Source organism: Aethalodelphis obliquidens, unplaced genomic scaffold, assembly GCF_003676395.1.
Source record: "Aethalodelphis obliquidens isolate GAN/ISIS:26980383/991018 unplaced genomic scaffold, ASM367639v1 scaffold41, whole genome shotgun sequence".
NCBI lineage: Eukaryota > Metazoa > Chordata > Mammalia > Artiodactyla > Delphinidae > Aethalodelphis > Aethalodelphis obliquidens.
The window spans coordinates 14,789,030-14,811,705 of record NW_020837985.1 but is presented as its reverse complement, the minus strand read 5'-3'; the positions used below and the strand labels follow the sequence as shown (position 1 = coordinate 14,811,705).

Here is a 22,676-nt window from a genome sequence, read left to right as displayed (position 1 = left end):
GGAGTGGTCTGGAGACAGCGTGGAGGAAGGGGCCACCTTGTGTTGGGTGGCCCAGAGTAGTGTGTGCAGCAGCAGGTGAGACTGCACCCTGGCTACTGGTCAGGGGCGGCGGGGATGGAGGTCAGAGCTGCACCTAGGGCTGTCCTTGTCCTGCTAGGGCTGTGACCTCCCAGTTGGTGCCTTCTTGGTGAAGCCAGCAAAGCAGAGGCTCCGTCTGCCCCAGGGGCTCCCCAAGCGGTGGGTGTTGGGGCAGGATTAGCTGGGTCCCCGGAGACCCACCTCCTGCAACTAGCACAGTTGAAAGTCAGCTGGGCAAAGCCAGTTTGAATAAGCAAACCCTTCTTAGGCCTGCTTTTCTCATTCAAGGAAAAGAATGGAATGAATTTCTGGTTCTTGCGTCCTGAAAGATGACCAAGGCTGTGTCCCAGAGAAATACCCTTACGGCAACAAGGCTGAGCTCAGATGTGCGTCCCCCTCCTCTGCCCACCTCCCCTTTCCCTGCTGTCAGAATCCATCTCCCTCTTTACCACATCCCATGAGCTGCTGTTTCCTGATAATGACTGAGATTTTGAGCCTCTAACGGTCTGTTTGCTACCAGTCCTTTGCATGTTTCCCTTACGAGGACCTTTGGGGACCAGGCAGGCACCACAGCTTTTCCTGTGTGTACTTTATCAGAGTCGGGTGAGTTCATGGGACACGCTGACAGGGATGTTCCGGGTGGGGCTCCCTTGAAGCACAGAAGTACGGAGAGGGTGGCCGGTGGGCCTGGCACTCCCCTGGGCCTTGGGGCCCGCAGGAGAGCTGAGCTGTCCCTGGTCATCGTGGTGCGTTTCTCTGCTGAGCCGTGGACAGATAGGCAAAACGGGGCGAGGTAGGGCCACTGGTCTGCTCGGTCCTCGGAGCCCCACAGAGAACAGCTGCTTCGTGCTCGCCGGGTTCCTGCCGCTCCCGTTCACGCCCGAGGAGCAGACAGCCCCAGAATCTTCGTCGCTTACAGTAGCAAACCTCCACTGCACGTTCAGGGTCTTCGTGCCGGAGCCCAGACTGAAAGGGCAGCGGTACCCAGGGCGAGCTGTACAGCGAACCGCAGGAGCCCGAGGCCCCGGCCGAGCCAGCCCGCGGTGTCGCGGGGTGGGGGGCACTCTGTGTGCAGGTCGCACGTGGCAGCCTGTCCAGCAGCTTCCGGAGCAGGAGCCCCGTCCGCTAGTCTTCCGTGGATGCAGCGTGCGCAGTGCTGGGCGGGGAGGGGCTTCTCCCATGCTTGAGTCACTAAATGAGTGAGCGTAAACCCACGGAAGGTTCTAGTTTGATTTCTTATACAAGGAAGTTGAAAGTCACGTTTTTAAAAGGAGCCACGGGGCTTATAAAATTGCCTAAAAACCAGTGTCAGAAGAATGTCGTCCTTGTGTGCCATTTCCCTGATTTTATTGATGTTTTGCTCGAATTCTGTCTTGTTTCAGGGAAATAGTGGAACATATGGTTCAGCACTTTAAAACACAGATCTTTGGGGATCGGAAACCAGTGTTTGATGGAAGGAAGAATCTCTACACAGCGATGCCCCTTCCAATTGGGAGGGATAAGGTGAGCTCACAGAGGTGGGTTGGATCGAGCAGTGTGCGAGAAGTAAAGTCCGTTGTCCTCTTGTCACACACTGAACCACTTCACCCAGGAGGAAGGAGCCGCTAATTGGTCGTGTGCTTCATCGTGAGATCCACAGAAACTGCCTTCCGTGTGCCGTGGTTTTCAGTGGCAGAGGGTTAAGTTGTCTAAGTGCAGAGAAAGACGTTGAGAACTTCTTGAAACCACTAAACTTTTAAATGTAAAGCACACACGTGCACGCACATGCCCCAAACCAGCACCAGACAGGAGCCTGGATGACAAGGCGGGGCTGTAAAGACCTACGGAGAAGTATGTTTGCACAGGTGAGTGTGTGGGGGACAAAGGCGGTAAAACACACAGCCTTCGTTCAGCCGTAGCCAGTGATTCATCTGAACTGATGCTCATAATTAGTCAGCCTGGGAGTAGCGGTTGGTTTAAGCCTTTCCTTGTTGTCTTTGTCCTTACCGTGGTTTTACTTAAAAAGCAGTGAAATTTCTGCCCAGAAGCTCTTACTTCTTGGCCTATCTTTCAACCAATGGGCTGCTCTGGGATGATGGGCCTTGTTTGTAAGAGAGGAGGACCAAGGACGGCTTGGAAATCATTTTTACCCGTACTTTAAAAAAAAAACCCAGACTCGTAATTTAACAGTTATCCCAACGAGACTGTAGAATCTGATTCCCTTCAAGAATGACCCACGCAATCAGCTTCTTAGCCCCAGGGTCCCCGAGAGGGAAGATAGCTCAGAGCTTAGAGGGTCTCCTGCAAGTTCTCCACAGACGTGTGTTTGCTCTTGCATTTTAATGACGATCCGTCTGAATGGCCACAGCAGCGGGGCTGGCTGGGAAGTGTGATGAAGTGTGACGCTCAGATAGGAGGAGTCCTTAGGGCCAAGGGCAGGCCAGTGGTGATAAGGGCTCTGTCCCCGCAGGGCCTTGCTGTGATTCTAGGAGATAACAGTGGTGCTCGGCCCAGCCCTGCCTGGCTGGTGGGGGGGTGGGGGGTGGGGATTGACAGGGTTTGAATTTGGAGGAGCCCCAGGACCCAGTGCCTGTCAGCTGAGCAGTCACCCCTTGCTAATTAACATGCTCTCCATTTGAAATGTATGAGTTATAGAGTTTTGTGTTTAATTTGCACATTTGTTTTTGTTTAAAGTTCTATAAGAAAGAAAAGCATAAGGAGTTTATTCACAGTTTTGTCTGTACATATTTATAATTAGATACTAGGAGGGGCTAAGGAGTATTTTTCTTTCAGAAGGGGTGGGGAGGATGTATGGTGTTCAAATTTGAGACATCGTTGTGGACGTTAACACGGGTTCTGGGGTAATAATAAGTCTGATCCGAGGCCTGGCTTCGCCCTTAACTCGTGGTGGGACCTTGGGTAAGCTGCTCACCTGCCACCCCTATAAAATGGGGAGATGGTATAGACACTACCTCCCAGGGGCCTTGTGACAATTGAATGGGTGAACACACCCCAAGAAAAGCTTCTCCACCTTCAGTGTGCCTCCTGCAGCCCTGGGGCCTCTGCTAAGTGCTGGTTCTGGTTCAGGGTCTGGGGTGTCTGCATCTCTAAGCCGCTCTCCTGGTGATGCCCGTAGAACACCTGGGACACAGTCCACACTTAGCAGATGCTAATAGGTGCTGTTGCTGGTCCAAGGGTTCGCATCTATCGTCTTGACCCATGTCCGTGTGGACGCCCTGATGCCCACAGCAGCCCTTCGTACGTATTGCCAAGACTCAGTGGGCATCAGTGTCTCTTAAATTGAGTCCCACCCATCCTCATCCTTTTTTCAGGTGAGCTGAGAGGACCTAGCCAAGGCCACAGCGTTTGGTTAGCGTGGGTCTCCAGATTCCAGACCCCTCCTTCCAGTTGTCTTTAAGGTTCTGTCAAATATTCGTGAGATGCAGAAATTAATCTCTTCCGTCTGAGAGCTAATGTAAGATGTTAGCCTTTTCTATTTCCGTATGTTCACATCTTGGAGCAAAGTGTCATCCTTTTTTTTTTTTTTTCATTTTACGTTTGCTCTCTTTTCTATACAGTACTTTTCTTTGTGTCATGGGCACTTTTGTAGTAAGAGAAGACATCCTTTAATGTCCCGGAAACCCTGTGTCTGCTAGCGGCTGCCCGGGGGCCGCAGGTGGCTCTGCACAGGTCTGTGCACAGACTGTGGCCCCGGGCCCTTACTCAGGGAAGGCAGCTGTTTGCGATCTACTCCTGCTCTCTCCAACTAGCGACCCCCCCGCCACACGCACACGCACACGTGCGCGCACACGCGCGCGCCCCTTGATCCCAGCCCTGTCGTGTCTGGAAGACCCGGTGCACCAGGCCAGCCCTTCCCTCCCCACGCGGAGACCGAGGAGTCTGTGAGGGCCGTTCACGGTCTGGGGTTTCACTTCTGGACCCTCTGCAGCAGGAGCATGACATGAGTTGCAAAGGGGAATGTGTGTCATTTGTTGGCCTTGTTGCTGGGTCCAGCCCTCCCCCAGCGGGTCTGCAGCTTCCTGGACCTACAGCCTCTATGCGTTTATTCAGGGAAGGTGTGAGCGTCTCCTGAGAAGGAAGCGCCCCGTGAGGCCAGGCACGAACTCGGATGGGTAGCAGACCCTGCGTGGAAGGCGTTCCAGCCTTCAGAGTCCACGGCGCCCCTTCTCCCCCTGCACCACGCCCCGGACCGCGAGCCGGGCTGCCTGTGCCCCGCTGGCCACTGCTGACCTGGGGTGACGGGCTGGAGAGTCTGAGCAGGGTGGTGAGGCCTCTGCACTTGGAGGGTCGCAGGTCTGAGGAGGGGCAGGAGGGGAGGGCAGAGGCGGTGGGGGCCAGGGAGCCGTCCTTGGGGCCTCCTTGGCGAGCCCACAGGTGGAGGGTCTGCCCGGCCTCGTTTGCCCCTCAGGCAGTCCTGCTGCCTTCGGACTGAGGGTCCCTCCAGTGAACCTGTGGCAGTTTTTTTTTTTTTTAATAAATTTTATTTATTTATTTGTTTGTTTGTTTATGGCTGCGTTGGGTCTTCGTTGCTGCGCACGGGCTTTCTCTAGCCACGGCAAGCGGGGCTAACTCTTCGTCCTGGTGCGCAGGCTTCTCATTGCGGTGGCTTCTCTTATTGCGGAGCACGGGCTGTAGGCACGTGGGTTTCAGTAGTTGTGGCTGGCGGGCTCTAGAGCACAGGCTCAGTAGTTGTGACGCACGGGCTTAGCTGCTCCGCGGCATGTGGGATCTTCCCGGACCAGGGCTCGAACCCGTGTCCCCTGCATTGGCAGGCGGGTTCCTAGCCGCTGCGCCTCCAGGGGGGCCCGGGCCTGCGGCATCTGTCAGCGAGCTTTGGCCTGTTGGCGGGTCGAGGTGCTCGGCAAGCACGGCTCCTCAGCCGCGCAGCCCCTCCCTGGACCTGTCGTTCTCCTGCCGCCGTCACTGAATTCCCGGCCGTCTCCCAACGCTTTGTCCCGGGTCGTCTGAGGACGGGCTGCTCGTTGACGGGATCTGTTGCTGTGCCGGTCACAGAAGACCTGCGCTCCCAGCGCCCTGTGCGCATGGAGCCTGGCAACCCCGAGGCCCTGCCAGCACTGTCACTCCTTCCTGAGGGATGGATGGCAGCCACATCTGGACAAGCAAAGCCCGCTGGGCGCCGTGGCTGCCGCTCCCTGGCCGCGCACGCCTCTCCTTGCTCTTGTCGGTGCTGCTTCCGAGCTGCACGGCGGCACCAAGCGGGACTCTTCCTGTCCCAGTTCTCATCTGTCGCCCTGGTGGCGTTCAGACAGAAGGGACTGAGTGTGTGGCTGTGGTCTGCCTGGAGACATTGACTCTCACATCTGCCTCACCGTTTTCCAGGCCTGGGGTGGCGTCCCTGCTAACGTTGTCCATATTCAAAAGCTGGCAGTGGTCGCCTTCCTGTGTCGCAGCTTCTGGGCTGCCGGCATCCTCGGTTGGCACAGGCATCTGTGTGGCGCGTGGGCTGCCCTCCTGTCCCGTATTACAGACGGCACCCAAGGGAGCCACAGAGGTTACAGAGCTGGGAGCCCGCACACTGCCCTTGGGTGCTGCGTGGTTGGGACCAGAGCTACAGGGTGCTCAGAGGTTGGAGTGTCTTGGTGTGTGGAGCGCGTCCAGTGGCCGGCAGCCCAGACGGACATGAGGACTGCTCTTGGGCTCGTGCCACAGCTGAAGCCCGGTGCCACCCTGCCCCTGGAGTGACATTTCTGTTGAAATCTCCATCATCCCTAAGATATTAGATGCCTGTACCAGTTGGCCTCTTGAGACGTGACTGACAGAGAATGTTGTAGAGCCTGGAGCTTATTCTGTTCCCTTTTTATGGGGGCCAAGAGGAGGCTGGTCTAGAATCTGTTTAAAAATAGAGGACTTCGGGCTTCCCTGGTGGCGCAGTGGTTGAGAGTCCGCCTGCCGATGCAGGGGACATGGGTTCGTGCCCCGGTCCGGGAAGATCCCACATGCCGCGGAGCGGCTGGGCCCGTGAGCCATGGCCACTGAGCCTGTGCGTCCAGGGCCTGTGCTCCACAACGGGAGAGGCCACAACAGTGAGAGAGGCCCACGTACCGCAAAAAAAAAAAAAAATAGAGGACTTCGTGGTGGTGCAGTGGTTAAGAATCCACCTGCCAATGCAGGGGACACGGGTTCGAACCCTGGTCCAGGAAGATCCCACATGCCACGGAGCAACTAAGCCTGCGCACCACAACTACTTAGCCTGTGCTCTAGAGCCCGCGAGCCACAACTACTGAGCCCACGTGCCACAGCTACTGAAGCCCGCGCGCCTAGAGCCCGTGCTCCACAACAAGAGAAGCCACCACAATGAGAGGCCCGCGCACCGCAACGAAGAATAGCCCCTGCTCGCCACAACTAGTGAAAGCCCACACACAGCAACGAAGACCCAACGCAGCCAAAAATAAATAAATTACAGAAAGAAAGAAAGAAAGAAAGAAAGGGTGTTTTAAAATAAATAAAATAAAAATAGGAGTACCTTTTGCTAAAGGAAAATATGCCCCTCTGAATCCCACTCAGTTGGATTATAGAGGCATTTTTAAAGAATGACATTGACAAGCGTCTAATTAGCTCCGGTTCACAGAATTCTTCTTTAGATGCGCCAGGTGCTGCTGGGTGGAGACGTGTGCGGTAGGCGTGAAGTGCCCACTGTACACGTTGGTGTGTGAGAAGGAAACTAGCGTGCGGTCTCCACCCACCTGTTAGCCGTGTCCTTGGTGCACCATGTCTGAATAGGCGGAAGTGCTTACCCCCTCTGCTGACGCGCGAGCAGGTCTCTGCTGGTCCACGCTCAAGCCCTCCCCCGCACCCTCCCCCATGGCCACCATCCTGATGACCTGGGTTAAATGGACCCTTTCTTGACTGGTTTTATCAGCTGTGTGTGCATCTTTAACATGTTTTGCCCTGAGGCGAGTCATACTGCAGTGTGCCCCTGTGGCTTGCCGCTTTTATTCAGTATTAGATGCTTGAAATCCATCCATTGTGAAGAACGTGTTCCTTTTTCCCTGCTCTGTTCTCCCTTCGATGGACCTCGGGCCGTTTCCATTTTGGGGCCGTCAGGCTTGGTGTGTGGGCCTGTGCTGGAGCACACCTAGGACACAGGCGTGCAGGGGGCTTTGGTGCAGTCTGGTTGCTGCTCTGGTGATGTCTGGATGGGCTGTGGCAAGTGCAGGAGGGAGGGAGCCCCTGCGAGTGCAGAGTGAGCAGAGGAGCTGAGCACAGGCTGTCAGGTGAGAGGGGGAAGGAGGGCGTGAATGAATGAGCGAGGCTGGTGCCAGGACCTCTCGCCCCCGCCCCGCCCCGGGTCATCACGTGGTGAGTGGAAGGGCCTTTGACATCAGCCCAGCTGGCTCCCAGTCCCACGTCTGCCCTTCCATGGTCGTGTGGCCTTGGGCTGGACTGTCAGTCTGAGGGTCTGTGTTTTTTGTATAACGCATGGTGAACAAGTCTCCCTTGCTGGGATTTTTGGGTGTTTAAGGATAAAGTATATAGTCTGTGCCCTACCAATAGATGTTCCATAAACACAGGGAAGTATTACCAGCAAATATCAGAATTGCTTCAGTCATCAGCTGTGTGTGTGATGCTCAGGGTGCATTAGTCAGTCGCCAAATAATAAGTTACCGTTTCAGTGGTGGAGTGAAGGCACTGGGTAAAGGTGTGTCTGGGCATCGCATGGAGCAGGGTGGGTGGGCGTGGTGAGGGGCGAAGGACCATACTGGGAGGTGGGGAGAGAAGTGGATTTGCTGTTCATCGAGGGTTGGCTCCAGAGGGCGCACCTTGGACCATTGTCCTGAACACCCGCCACTGGCTGCACGCGGCTGTGTGCACTCAAATCTACTAGAAGTTAATGAAGCTAAAAGTTTAGTTCTGCAACTCCCACCAGCCACGTTTCAAGTGCTCAGTGGTCACAAGTGGCCCGTGGCTTCTGTCCTGGTCAGCTCAAGAAAAGACTGTTTCCATTACCACAGAAAGTTCTGTTGGAAAGGGCTGTTGTAAACACTGAGTGCTACTGTGTAAATATTCTGAGGTCTTGCTGAGAATTTTAATTTCTTCCCAGGGAATTCTGATTGGTCTTGTGGTAGCTGAAGGTACTTTCTCCGCCATCTTGTACCTGGCGATGCTGGTACCGCAGCACTTTCCTGTTGCACAGATGGGCATAGACAGCCCTTGGAACAGCATCAGGGCTTGTTTGCCTGGGGAAGAGCCTGGCTTGTCCCCACTGCCCACACGCTTCATTCAGTGCCTGTGATCTGCCCACGTTTTATTGTAACGTCGAGGGAATTGGGAGACGCACGCCCGTCTAGGCTGTTGTAGCGTCGAGGGAATTGGGGGACGCACGCCCGTCTAGGCTGTTGTAGCGTCGAGGGAATTGGGGGACGCACGCCCGTCTAGGCTGTTGTTAGCGTTTTGTTCCGTTTTACCTCATGTCTGTTCTGAGAAGGCTTTTCTTCATGATTTATTCACTGCAAAACTAGCTTATGGACTCTTAAGGGACCCAGAAAACAGGAACCCCCAGAGCCACTGCGGTTTTCTCAGTCCCACTGGAGAAAGAGTAACTCCCCAGGACCCCCAGTGAGCTGCCCACGCCCCCTTCCTCTGTCCCAGGAGCAGCCTAGGCTTGTGCCTGCGCCCTGCTTTCCTCTTCCTGGGGTGCCCTCCTCAGAGAGGCCGACCCAGACCCCAGCTGAGCAGCTGCCGTGCGGCTTCAGGACGCCTTCTCCCGGCTGCCACCGTGTGCAGGATCGGGCTGGGGAAGCACTAGACACCCGTGGCGGGAAGGACTCCCGTTGCGCTTCAGTCACTGGCTGCTGGAGGAGGGGCTGAGCGTGCCCTCTCCTGGGCTTGGATGAAGGACCGGCTGAATTCCCCTAACCTCGGGACTCTGGAAGCTGACCCACCACCCTTGACCTCCCTGTAGCTTCTTCAGAGGGAAGCGTGAGTAACTGTGTGCTCTGGATCCCCTCCCAGGTGGAGCTGGAGGTCACGTTGCCAGGAGAAGGGAAGGACCGCATCTTCAAGGTGTCGATCAAGTGGGTGTCCTGCGTCAGCTTACAGGCATTACACGATGCACTCTCGGGGCGGCTGCCCAGCGTCCCCTTCGAGACGATCCAAGCCCTCGACGTGGTTATGAGGCATCTGCCGTCCATGAGGTGAGGACCGTCCATGAGGTGAGGACCGTCCATGAGGTGGGAACCGAGAAGCCTGAATCCTCTGTCTGAGCAGGTGCCGGTTCTCGGGGACAGGGTGGGGACGGCCGTAGGGGTTTATACGATGAAAGCAGTAGCAACGCCAGCTCGGGAAAAACTGTCATGTAAAAAGAAATGGCCGGAGCTCGCAGCCAAGCACACAGAGGTCCTGCCTGTCTCTCGGTGCAGCGGTCGCTCCACCCGGCGTGCGGGCTCGGTCCTGCTTCTCAGTCGCCCTCGCGCTCAGGAGCCCTGTTCCAGCCTCTGTGCTTGCCTGGCCTCCGCCTCGAGGGGGGGCCTCTCGGGACCGCGGGAGCGCCCACGCCCACACACTTCGCTTTATTCTGTGGGATTCCTTTCACTGATCACCACACTTGAACTTGTTGAGGCAGAGGGTAGGAGGACACTTTGGTGGCTCGTGATTGACCAGATGAAGGCGCAGGGCCACACCAGCTCCCCATGTGACAGCTGTGTGCGAGCCACACCCACCGCTCGGGTTTCCAGTGTGGGACGCCTCTTCCTTCCCCGGGTGGCGTGCACAGTAGGGCCTCAGGAACTCTGAACGATTAAGTGAGAGGAGGAGAACCTGAAACTGGAACGAACCTCCGTACTGAACTCTCCCAATACCGACCAGAACTCTAAGGTTTGAGGGGAGGGTGTTTTAAGTGTAAGAGGAATCTCCTTGAAGGGCCGTGTTAGATTTAAAGGGGACCCTGGTGTTCTCGAAACACAGGGCAGGCTGTCACTCCTGGCAGGGTCCCCGGGCCCCTGCAGGTAGTCTGTCACTGCTTGGGACTGTTGATGTGAGGAAGGCGGGTGGGTGCAAACGACCCCAGCTCTTAAGGGCTGCCGCCCAAATGTTGGATCCATTTCTTAAAAGAGTGGCAGGAGTTACTATGATTTTTTTTTTTCTGCATTCCTTTGCATTAATCACCATGTTACTTTTATAATCAGGAGGAAAGTCTTTCATTTGGGGGAAATAGAGAAAGGCTGGGGGAAGCAGAGTGTGTGCGTCCTGGTTGGCGGCTCGGCCTGTAGGCGACAGGGTCTTCCCTCGGGCACCCTCGGTGATGCCGCGGCCGCTGCCCTGGAGAGTGCGGTGGCCTCCGTCTCTGAGCACCTTCAGTCACTCCCCCTGGGAGGGCATGGGTGTTCCCTCACGTGGACCTCACTGTCCCCCGAGACGAGGTCCGAGCTCTGCAGCTCCCGCTCCCCCCCCCCATAGAGGAGCCGGGTGGAAAGGGAACGGGGCCTGGGTGCTTGGTCTCCGCGAGGTCCTCGGCCCTCCGTGCCAGACGCCCCGAGGCCCGGGCGGGACCGGTCTGGCTGGCTGACTGTGGTCGCCTGCACCTGCACTCCTGCCCGCCCCATCCTAGAAGGAGGTGAAGTGCTGTGGGCAGACCCGAGGGCTGCGGGCGAGGCATCGCGGTGGGAGGATCGCGTGGGGAACACGAGGTGTAACCAGACCCCTGTGTCCTCGGCTCGCGGGAGGAAGTTCTCCTGCGTGTGCCCCGCGTGTTGGCCGTGGACACAGGCGGACGGCTTGCGCGTCTGCGGGGTGTGTGCCCGCCGGCCTACCTAGACAAGGCTCCCGTTCCAGATACACCCCCGTGGGCCGCTCCTTCTTCACGGCGTCCGAGGGCTGCTCCAACCCGCTGGGCGGGGGACGAGAGGTGTGGTTTGGCTTCCATCAGTCCGTCCGGCCTTCTCTTTGGAAGATGATGCTGAATATCGACGGTAAGCAGAGCCCCGGCCACCATCGGGGGGTGAGGGGGGCTGCGAGGCCCCTCCACACGCGCCCGGCGCGCCGCACTGCTCGTGCACGGAGGTAGTGGCGCTCACGCTTGACCGTCAGAGCCTCCGCGGGGCCCCCTCCACAGACACAGCCTGTGGCTCAGGAGGCCGAGAGGGGGTTCCCGGCTGCCCCTCTGTGTTGGACCCCACGTGGGAACAGTAAACTTCAGGGAGCCCGAGACCAGAAGGGGGTCAGAAAGTGCCAGAAAACCCAGGCCTGCGGTTATCACCGGCTGATGGGTTTTGTTTTTACACCGCGGCATTTTCCTCAGAGGGTGACTTCAGCCTCTGCCAACCCCTCCACCTCCCCTCGGAGTCCACAAGCAGGGGCAGCAGGGGGAGCCGGCCGGCTGCGGGGGTGGCCTGGCCAGGCAGGCCCGGTCACGTCTCGGCTTTTGTCTCTTCTCTTCCCGCCTGTAGTCTCGGCAACAGCATTTTATAAGGCACAGCCAGTAATCGAGTTTGTGTGTGAAGTTTTGGATTTTAAAAGTATTGAAGAACAACAAAAACCTCTGACAGATTCCCAAAGGGTCAAGTTTACCAAAGAAATCAAAGGTAACTAGCTGCCCGCCGCGGTGGATGAGGGACGCGACCTGCATGGCCCTGAGTTTCCCAAGTTCTTGTTCATTCATGTTTCCGAGGGGAAGGGGCAGGGGGCGGCGGAGGAGCCAGCCCTCAGAGACACATCAGCGCAGGACAAGGACGCCCGCTTCCCAGAGCAGGAACGATTTCTAAATGATGACTTTCTGCGTGGGGTGGCCCGGCAGTGTCCGAGTGCAGATATGAGGGCCAGGCAGCTGCAGCACAAGTGTAATCAGTTTTCTCGGGCCGTTCCGGAACGTTGGTTCCTTGTCATTTAACCGAGCCTGGGTTCCACTCAAGAAAACTCAGCCCAGGGTTCAGTGACCTGGCTGTGTCCTTCTGCCCGTCGTCGGAGAGCTGGCAGGCCCTGTAGGCTCGGCCCCTCTGCACCTGTCCTTCCTGGGGGTGTTCAAAGGCCGGCAGCAGTGCTCATTGCTAAAAATAACCCCGAAGGAAGCACAGAAGGCCGTGGAGGCTGACGCCCCGCCCTCAGCCGAGCCCACGTCGCCCCTCGTCTTTGAGGACACACCCTGCCTCTGGCCCGGGCATCCCTGGGGCAGGGGGCGTCCCTGGGGGTGAGATGGCCCAGCGCGAGGGTCACCCAGAAGGCCCTCGCCGTGGGTCTGTGGGTGAGGTTCCCCTGAAAGCTGATGGGCTGACAGTGGGGTGTGCGCTGCAGGCCCGGGCGAGTCTTGATGCTGAAACCCAGCTGCTGTGTGTTCTCAGGTCTAAAGGTGGAGATAACGCACTGCGGGCAGATGAAGAGGAAGTACCGCGTCTGCAACGTGACCCGGCGGCCCGCCAGCCACCAAACGTAAACGGCCTCCCTGTCAAACGCTTACCAGCTCTGACCTTCACTGTCACTCAGATGTCCAAACTCTGCAGCAATCACTTCTGCAAAGGATTTTCATTCTAGTTATAAAATTCCGAAAGCACACTTCACCTTGTGAAATAAAATAATGAAATTCCCCCTGTATGGGGCGGGGGGAGGGGCTCACCGTCAGTTTTCCTTCTTGAATATGACGGGCGAGGGAAGGTCTTTCTGGTTCATTTTCCAGTCCTCCGTACTGAGTGGGGTCCAGGGAGGGAGTGGGGATCGGTTGGCGCTGCCTGGATCCACAAGCGTGGCCCGGCCCAGGCCAATGCTGCGGCCTCTGTCTTGAGCTCCCGTCACTTCACAGACAGCCTGGGGTCCAGGTCCGTGTAGTAAGCGTCCTGGTGCACGGATGCAGTGCTGTCTGAGGTTGTGTGGCCCCCTCACCCCACCTTGAGGCCTCCTGGGTCCAGTGAGGACTCGTTAGTTTCTCTCGCGGTCGCTCCGTGGGAAGTGCCTGGTGTGTCTCTGGGTACTGGTTATACCAAGACGCCCAGGGTCCTGTGCAGCAGTGGGGGGGCAAGATGAGCCTGTGTCTTTGTCCCCATGACCTCCTCCCACCGGGCAGAGCGAAGGAGTCGGCAGAGGTCCCCTACCCCTGTGCCCAGCGCCCTCGGCCCCATCCTGCATGGGGGCTGCCCCCCCCCCCCCCACCGTGAGTGCAGGATGCCACTGTGCTCTCCCGCCCCTGCAAGTGGGCCTCTCCTGCCTCAGCCCACCACATGTGGCTGCGGAGGCCTGAGCAGCCCCAGCTTGTCCCTTTCACTGTCCTGTTCTGGAAGGCCTCAGGTTTTCTGGGGCGGACACTTGGAGCGCTCAGCCGGTAACCGACTTTCAGAGTCAGTGCGAGGTCAGCTGGAACGTGCACAGGCTGTTCTTTCTGGATTTGTCTTCGTTTGCCCTGAGTCCTTTCCGTGTACTCCAGATGTATGTGTCGTTTGTCCTGAGTCCTTTCCGTGTACTCCAGGTGTATGTGTCGTTTGTGGTTATTGCATATTGTAATATGTATTGCATATTGCATATTGTGCGGGTGCTTTTCACTTCCCGACTCCAGAGATAAAACGAAAGTTTAGGGACTTGGGAATGTTCAGATAAGCCAGAGGGCATGATTTGGTTTTGACCCCCAGGGAGGTGCTTTGAATCACCCTCCACCTTCTTCAGCCCTAAGAAGGCAGACCCACAAAAGCATCCCTGTGTGAGCGGGCACGTGGGTCTTGGTCACCCATCCCCTGGGGGCCTGGGAAGCTCCGGGGCTGAGCCGCCTCTTTCTTCCCCAGGTTCCCGCTGCAGCAGGAGAGCGGGCAGACGGTGGAGTGCACGGTGGCCCAGTACTTTAAGGATAGGCACAAGCTGGTTCTGCGCTACCCTCACCTCCCATGTTTACAAGTCGGACAGGAGCAGAAACACACCTACCTTCCCCTAGAGGCAAGTCCCCCTCCCTCCATCTCTGCGGGCTGGGAGGAGAACTTCCGGGGCAGGGGTCCCGCTGGCACCCCGGGCCCAAACCTTGTTATTCCTGCCACTGGGGGACCTGGGACAGGTTAACAGATGTGGTCCAGCCTCAGTTTCTGCACTAATAAGATGGGTTTGGTAACTTACAGAATTCGTGTGAAGGTCGAGACCATACGTGTGTGCCCAGCAGGCCCCTGGCACCCAGTAAAACGTGCTCAGGAATCACTTCTGGTTTGAAAAATCCTTGCCTGGGAAAAGATCAAATGCTGAAACTAGGACACAAGTTTTTAAGTCTTTTCTGGTAGTGTTTTCAATTCTCGGTATTTGTCCAGTTACTGGAACACCTGGCCCTTGGTTTGGTTTTGCCTGTGCTGGGTGCAGGAGGCAGACTTCCTTCCCATCCCCCGCAGCTCTGTACTACAGCCCCGTGTCTGAGGACGGGGGTCCGCACAACCCAGGGTGAGGACACAGGCCAACCCCAGCCCGCTGCTGGGTGGTGCTGCTTTCAGCGGCGCGGTTCCCGGCTCGCGCTTCTGTTGTGCTGGGTCTCCTCGGGTGGTTTCTGCCTTGGGCCGGAGGGCCTCCGCCCGTGTGCGGTTCCTAGTGGGTCTCAGGAACAGCCTCCACACTGGCGTCTGTGTGGCGCCTCACAGCTCACCCGTGAGGAACAGGTGTGTCACGGGCAGAGCTGGGCGCCAGCTCTCGCGCTTGGCCTCAGACCCGTGCCCGCTTCCCAGCCCGCTGCTGACACCCGGTTCTTGGCGTTTCTTCATAGGTCTGTAACATAGTGGCGGGACAGAGATGTATAAAAAAGCTGACCGACAATCAGACCTCAACCATGATCAGAGCGACTGCCAGGTCAGCCCCCGATCGGCAGGAAGAGATTAGCAAATTGGTGAGCGTCACATCCTCGGGTGGGGACACCCTGGGGACGCCAGCTCAGGGTGCCCAGGGCAAGGCCCCCCGATGCTTTGGACAGACTGGGCTTCTGGAAGGAAGCAAAGTCCACCCCTGACTCTGTGCCTTTCCTTCTTCCCTTTTCAAGATGAGAAGTGCCAGTTTTAACACAGACCCGTATGTCCGTGAGTTTGGAATCATGGTCAGAGACGAGATGACCGACGTGACCGGGCGGGTCCTCCAGCCGCCCTCCATCCTCTACGGGGGCCGGGTAGGTAGACGGCTGGGTGGGCTGTTTGTGGGTGTTGGGAGTGTGTGTCCGAACGTCGATGTTGGAGCGGCAGCACCTGACCCACACGCACACATCCTCAGGTGTAGACCATGGTCAAGGTAAAGGATTCTTCCTGACCCAGTGTGAACCTGTAACAGCCATGGGCCTTCATAAAGGACTGGTTTCCTTAACCCTTTTAAAGTTTTCTGAATCACCCCTTTTCTTTTCAAAAGGTAAACTTTATTATCTCATCAAAATTTTAAAAGCATCATTCTTTGTATGATGGGTACTCTGCCAGTGACGAGTTACTCTCCAGAAGTTCATGCCGCTTTTCTGCTTTCTAACTTTTGTTTTGGAGGTATGTGGGAGCAAGTACATCAGTTTAGTCACGGGCACAGTTCTGTCTGTTGGTTCTTGCCCGTTTGACCTCTGGTTCTGGTCAGTACGGTCCTGACCCTTGAGCCCCTTAGAACTCACGAGAAGTTCTTCTCTCCTTTCCTCCTGGCACCTCCCCCGTAGCTGCAACGCAGGTGGTGGGGCTCAGCTTCCAGGGTCACAGCTTTGGGAATCCCCTGGCCGTCCAGTGGTTAGGGCTTGGCGCTTTTACTGCCGGGGCCTGGGTTCAATCCCTGGTCAGGGAACTAAGGTCCTACAAGCCGCAGGGCACAGCCAAGAAAAAGAGCGAGCGAGCGAGCGCGCGCGCACGATAGAGAGTGAGAGAGAGAGAGAGAACAAAGGTCATGGCTTTTGTGGGTCAGTGAGCACCTGTGGGAGCCTGTGTTCTACATGACTTGACACCTTTTTACCTGATGGGGTGGGACTCCAGTCCTCAGCGCCTCTGGCAAGCTTTAGTTTTGTTTTTTCGGCTGCGTTGGCTCTTCGTTGCTGCGCGCGGGCTTTCTCTAGTTGTGGCGAGTGGAGGGTACTCTTCATTGCGGTGCACAGGCTTCTCATTGCGGTGGCTTCTCTTGTTGCAGAGCACGGGCTCTAGGCACATGGGCTTCAGTAGTTGCAGCATGCGGGCTCAGTAGTTGCGGCATGCAGGCCCTAGAGCATGCAGGCTTCAGTAGTTGTGGCTCGCGGGCTCTAGAGCGCAGGCTCAGTAGTCGTGGCGCACGGGCTTAGTTGCTCTGCGGCATGTGGGATCTTCCCGGACTGGGGCTCGAACCCGTGTCCCCTGCATTGGCAGGAGGATTCTTAACCACTGCACCACCAGGGAAGTCCCTTCAGTTTTTTTTTCTTTTTTTTTGCGGTACGCGGGCCTCTCACTGTTGTGGCCTCTCCCGTTGCGGAGCACAGGCTCCAGACGTGCAGGCTCAGCGGCCATGGCTCACGGGCCCAGCCGCTCCGCAGCATGTGGGATCTTCCCGGACCGGGGCACGAACCCGTGTCCCCTGCATCAGCAGGCGGACTCTCAACCACTGCGCCACCAGGGAAGCCCCCCTTCAGTTTTGTTTGCAGGACTTTTTCTTTTCTTATTTTAAAATATAAGTTCTATTTTTTTAAGCGTTTCAAAGTTCAAAAGATACAAAGAATTATAGGGAGAAAAATCTCTTTCTCCCCAGATCCTGGTTACTTTCCCAGGAGGCAATTCTCCTGGTAAAATCGCTCCAGGGATTATTCACATATTTTTTTCACCCCTTCTTGTGCAGATAGCTGCATATTAAGTACACGTTTGTGCCTTGCCTTTTTTTACTTAATATTTTCTCTTCGATCCCATGGAGATCTTGGAATGTGTGTGACCTCTGGCTTGTCGTTTTTGATCGTTGCATGGTATTCCTTTGTGGGGGGAGCCCCACCCTAGCCAGTGGGCATGGGGGCTGCTCCCCGTTCTCTGCAGGGTGCCTTCTGAGCAAGGCCTCCTGGCTCCTTCTCAGCCCACTTGTGCACCTGGGAGCTCAGACGCTGCAGACACAGCACCTTCTTAACCCTCCCTGTGGCCCTAGGAGGGAGAGGTGGATTCCCTTTCACAGGTCAGTGAGGAGATGCCCGAGGTAGTGAGACTTACATAGTGAAACCAAGATTGCATATCCAGCGTCTTTCCACCTTTTAGTAAAGACAGGAGTCATCTGGAAAACAAAGCAGCTCTTGTAATCTAACCTTGCAAGAATGTTAGAATTGTAAGGATCCAAACTTTAAATGCTTCTAAATGAATGAATTTTTCCAGATGTTTTAAACATTGTAATGGGAGCGAACACTTCTCATCACCTGCCCTACCCATTGTCCTGTTAGACAAAACATTAAATGTCCCCCAGGGACATCCGGCAACGTCTGGACTGGAATCTGATGGGCAGCAGCTGCTGGCACCCTCCAGCGCACAGGACTGCCACACAGCAGCCAGCCAGCCACGTGCCCACTGCAGGGCTGAGGCTGAGAAACGCTCCGATAGTAAGAGTGCACTGCAGTGTAAACTGTGCGTGCGTGTGTGTGTGTGTGTGTGTGTGTGTGTGTGTGTGTGTGTGTGTTTACTTACTGAGTCTGGAACACTACACTTGGTGGTGGCTCTGTCTTATAGAAGGAGGCTCGCAGGAGCTGGGTAGTGGTTTAGAAAATATAGGAAACAAAAACATTCATTTGTGTAATATTTGATTTTTACAATATGCTTATATTATTTTAGTAGGAAAAAAGTGTTTTTCATTAAAAAACACTTTTGCAGAGTAAATGACAGCAACTCAGACACAGCCCTGTCCTTCAGGGCCTGCTGCCCGCTGGCCTGGGATGGCAGCTCTGCCCCCTCCACACGGCCCTGGCTAAAAAAGGAGGCCAGTGCCAAAGCCTTCTCTCTGACTCAGGCCCAGCCTGTGGGACTCGCGCTTTCTCTGTAGGGCACACAAGGGTCCAGCCAGCACAGCTCCAGTCACAGCGTCCCTTCCTGACTGTCCCTTGTGCTCCAGAATCACTTGAAGGCAGTTCAGAGATTCCTTCAGTGAGTGTTGAGACCTGGTCGTTTCTGGTTGAGAGATGACACAATTAAGTGGATGCGTCATCTGCTGTTGTTTTCCTTCCGAAATGGGAATGGCTTACACAACTGCAGGCAGCGGCGCGTGGAGCCGGGGAAGCGGTGGGCTCGGTCCTAGCTGGCCTGTCTGCTCCGGGCACAGGACTGGGAAGAAACACCTTGCTTCCCTTCCCTTCCCTTCCCTTCCTTCCTTCCCTGGCTGCCCCGCTGATAACGGATGAGGTAGAATGAACGGAAGCCTGTTTATAAGACAAGAAGCCTTCCCGTAACGTCGTGAAGCACTTCTTTTCCTCCAGGCGACCCGTGACATTGGATGGAGCTCTGGGCCCTCCCTGCTCAGCCTTCCGGGCACCCCCCTGCTCCCCACAATCTACTTCTTCACCCCTCCATCCTCCCTCCACCTCTCACCCCTCCATCCATCCTCTGTCCGTCCATCCATCCATCCATCCTGCACACACCTGTGGGACCCCTGCGGTGCCAGGCGGCTCGGAGATGGGGAGTCCACGCAAAGGTTCCCTTCTCAGCCTCAGGAGCTGCCATCTGGTCAGGGGACCAACAGCAGTAGGGACAGTGACAAAATCCAAGGTCAGAGGAATATGTTTTCCGTTTTCTTCTTACTCTAAACTTCTCGCCGTTTGCAGAATAAAGCGATTGCCACCCCTGTCCAGGGCGTCTGGGACATGAGGAACAAGCAGTTCCACACGGGCATTGAGATCAAGGTGTGGGCCATTGCGTGCTTCGCCCCCCAGCGGCAGTGCACGGAGGTGCACCTCAAGTAAGGCCCCCAGGGGCGGGGGGAGGGGGCCACGGGGAAGGCCCGCTGCGTCAGGCTGGGCAGGTCGTGGGCTCCGTTTGGAGGGCAGGGGTTGGCAGCCTTTCCCCGTGGAAGGGCACTGCCTGGGGTGGCCGGGCCGGGAAGTGGGGGACCCCGGTGCTGCTTTGCTTCTCAGACTCGCTGTTGGAGCGAGTGTGAAGAGGTGGGGCAGGTTCTGTAAGAAACAAAACAGCAAGTGAAGAGTAAGTGTGCAAAGTGGAGGCAAGGGAGGAGATTGTCTCAGCCCAGCCGGGCCCAGTGTCAGACCCTTTGAAAGCGGCCCCATAAACATGCTCACGCTTCTGTGCCAAACAGACCCAGCAGGGAGAGGAGGGCTTTTGTCTCCTGCCTCCCTGGGGTGGGAGCAGGGGCGCCCAGCAGGGAGGGGAGGGCTTTTGTCTCCTGCCTCCCTGGGGTGGGAGCAGGGGGCCTGCAAAGCGGGGTAAGGTAGCAGTGGGCGTTGCAGCAGAGAGTGGCTCCAGAGAGCTGTGGCTCTCAGGACCCTGGGGAGGGGCGGGGCCTCTCCTCCACGCCACCAGCAGAGAAGCTGGGAGCGCGGGATGTCGGGGGACAGAGTGGGTTAGAGTCCGACCTCGGGGTGCCTCCCCTCTCCGTGTCCTGTCCATGGCCCCCATTTCACTTTTCCTGGAGCCAGATGGCCCCAGGGTACGTGCACGTGTGGGCGTAGGTGTGTGCTGGAGGTCAAGCGCTAACTGGCTGCAGCGGGTCGGAGTGTCCTGACTTTATGGTTAAAGGCGGTGGTGTTTCTATTCCTGAGCTTAAAATAGGAGCCGTGGCTCTGTCTCCCCAGCCCCGCCTGTGATTTCACAGGGCCTGTCGGCCGCAGCTGTCGGTGCTACTCTAACTGGGGGCTGTTTGGTTTTCTCCCGTGATTATGTCATCCGAGTCCAAGTTGCACACACAGGAATAACTGGGGGGAAATCCAAGGGGACAGTCAGCTCACAGTTTTCCTCACCCTGACAACGCTCGGCATCCGCAGGAAAGTGGGCGGCAGCTGCTCACACACGGCTTTCAAAGGACAGCACTTGTCGCTGCCCTGGGAGTGTCACAGCCGGTGAGGGGGCAGCGTGGCCCCGACTTGAAGTCTCCTGTGTCATCGTGACTTTACAGTAACCTGCACGGTTAGCACGAACGGCCGCCTTTGTTTGTTACCATGTTGAAACGGCCTTGTCCAGGGCTTCAGCTCGGATTTGGATCCGACGAAGACGGTTTGGGGTCTGGAGCTGTTAGGACTGTGCCCTTTCCCCAGGGCTTCCGGTTGGTCGGAATCATCGGCGCTCTCGGTGCTTCACGTAACGAACCTCCTCCTCCTTCAGGTCCTTCACGGAGCAGCTCAGAAAGATCTCGAGAGACGCAGGAATGCCGATCCAGGGCCAGCCGTGCTTCTGTAAATACGCCCAGGGCGCAGATAGCGTGGAGCCCATGTTCAGGCACCTGAAGAACACGTACGCCGGCCTGCAGCTGGTGGTGGTCATCCTGCCCGGAAAAACCCCCGTCTACGGTAGGCCTCGGCGCGCGCACGGCCTCTGGCCGCTGCCGGTGGCGCTGTGGGTGTGCGGTGCCGCCTCAGCCCTCCGTGTCTCTACCGCACCGAGGAGCTGCCTGTCTCTGGCTCACTCGAGAGCTAGGAAAGACCGAGTGGCTTCTGATTGCGGCCGCGCACGTGCCCAGGGCCGCCCTTGGTAGTCTTGTCCGGGGCCGCGGTTCCCGGAGGCCGGCGTCCTGCGGTGGCACAGGACTCGACACGTGTGCGGTTACCTACTGCGCCGCCCGACGCAGACGTCAGCTGGATGGAGGAGCAGCCAGGCGGCGCACACGCAGTCACCCACTCGGGGCGCCGTCCTCAGCTCCGGCCTGGGACTCACTTCTCCACTTGTGAGCTGTGCCCGCCTCAGAATCCTCTGGAAGCTGATCAGAGTCCTTTCTGCCAGAAGGGCGGTTGCACTTTCACATGGCTGAAAGTTACCAGGCCCCTGTGATGGAGTCCCAGGCCCTGGGTTGGGAAGCTCTGGGGCGCTGGTGGTGTAGACAGGTGGCGGCGGCATGGGGAGGTGGGTGCCGGGTGCGTCTGCCGGAAGCCCTCTGGGGACCAGAGGCCCCAGCGCGGGAGGTGTGTGGGTGCCCCGGGGCAAAGGGAACAGGTGTGTCGGTGTCGCTGACTGGATCCCCCGTCCGGGCAGCGACGGAGCACTTGCTCCGTGTCCGGGGAAAGGAGGAAAGAGAAAGCCCTCGGAATTCCCATGCTACGCACGCATCTTCTCCCAGGCCCGCCCAGGGAGCGGCTGACCAGTTGCTTCACGAAAGAACCCGGGAGTAGAGGGGGTGTGGGCCCAGAGAGGTCTTGGATGTCGGATCTGCGTTTGCCGAGGGTGTGAGGATGCCAGTGTTTATATTTTTAACGACTCGGGCATTGGCTTGCTTGCAATCCTGAGCACCGTGACGGAGGGTGGCCTTCGGAATGCAAGCCCTGTCTTCCAGCCTGGCTCTGCCCGCACCGCCCTGCAGGCCTGGATCAGTCGCAGGAACGCTCCTGACAGGACTGGGCTGCACCCGCCCGGCCTCTGAGTGAGCGGGACACACGCCCCGCAGCGAGCGCAGGCCTGGGCGGCGTGGAGCAGAGCTGGGACCCGGGCTCGGACCCCTTCTTCCACGGGCTTGGCTACACGTGGGGCGGGCGGAGGGGAGGCGCCAGGGCAGCCGTCCTGAGCGCACCGTTCCCTCCGCAGCCGAGGTCAAGCGTGTAGGAGACACGGTGCTGGGGATGGCCACGCAGTGTGTGCAGATGAAGAACGTGCAGAGGACCACGCCGCAGACCCTGTCCAATCTCTGCCTGAAGATCAACGTCAAACTGGGCGGCGTGAACAACATCCTGCTGCCCCAGGGGAGGTGAGGCCGGCCTTCCGCCGCGTGTGCGCGGGGCAGCTGGTGCGCGACTCCCCAGCTGGGGGTGGGGGTGGGGCCCCGCCGGGGCCGGCATCCGCTTCCCTGGACAGTGGGGTGAAGGAAGTGAGTAGGACGCGGGTCTCGGATACTCTCGGTCCAGGGGACCAGGGCCATCTGCAGGCCACTGAGGACTGGGTGCAGGGGCCCGAGGAGAAGGGACTTCTTACCCCGTCCAGGGCCGGGGGTCCCACACGTGAGATGTGGTGGCTGCCCTGAGCGGGGGTGGCTCTGCCACGAGGGGTCGTTGGACTCGCTCAGTTCACTCAGCGGCAGGTTCTGTGTTTATTGAGCGCCTACTGTGTGCAGAAGCCCTAGCCTTCCAGCGCAGGCCCCGGTGAGAGGGTCCAGAAACGCACTTCCCAGGTGAGCAACAGTGACACAGTGGAAGGGACAGGAGCTCAGAAGGGTGAGGGTTTCACAGGGGAGGTGGCACTAAGCAGACTGCAGCCACTGGAGGGGGCGGGATCACGTGGGCGCCTGGGAGGAGAGCAGTCCAGAGGGCACAGGCCGTGCAAGGGCCCTGTGGTACAGCCTGCCAGGAGTGCGGCAGGTGTTCCACTGAGAGACTGAGGGGCAGAGGGCTGCTGGGGGGCCTGGCCCTCCCTCCGGGGGAGCGCATCCATGGGAGGGAGGTTCACGAGTGGAGGTGTAGCTCCGGTGACCTCGTTCTAAAAGGCGACTCCAGCTCCGGGTGGAGTGGGGACCGGGCCCTCCTGCGTTGTCCCAGGAGAGGTGCTGGGGCACGGCTGGGGCGGGATGGTCTGTGAATGGAAGAGGAGACTCGAGAGTAAGTCCGAGCC

General features: G+C 57.7%; 1 protein-coding gene across 8 annotated transcripts in view; it reads left to right on the top strand.

Moving 5' to 3' along the window:
* AGO2 (argonaute RISC catalytic component 2) overlaps window positions 1-22,676 on the top strand; it is a 107,736-nt gene that overhangs the window by 60,642 nt on the left and 24,418 nt on the right. For 5 of the 8 annotated variants that reach the window (XM_027077968.1, XM_027077966.1, XM_027077965.1 and 2 more), the window contains exons 3-13: window positions 1,461-1,581; window positions 9,052-9,233; window positions 10,870-11,006; window positions 11,484-11,618; window positions 12,372-12,459; window positions 13,797-13,944; window positions 14,747-14,866; window positions 15,017-15,139; window positions 18,740-18,873; window positions 20,250-20,434; window positions 21,660-21,819. In XM_027077968.1, coding sequence (XP_026933769.1) covers window positions 1,461-1,581; window positions 9,052-9,233; window positions 10,870-11,006; window positions 11,484-11,618; window positions 12,372-12,459; window positions 13,797-13,944; window positions 14,747-14,866; window positions 15,017-15,139; window positions 18,740-18,873; window positions 20,250-20,434; window positions 21,660-21,819 — 1,533 coding nt within the window. Of the gene's footprint in view, window positions 1-1,460; window positions 1,582-9,051; window positions 9,234-10,856; window positions 11,007-11,483; window positions 11,619-12,371; window positions 12,460-13,796; window positions 13,945-14,746; window positions 14,867-15,016; window positions 15,140-18,739; window positions 18,874-20,249; window positions 20,435-21,659; window positions 21,820-22,676 lie in introns of those variants that run through there. The other 3 variants (XM_027077971.1, XM_027077972.1, XM_027077970.1) reach the window with 3 other exon arrangements.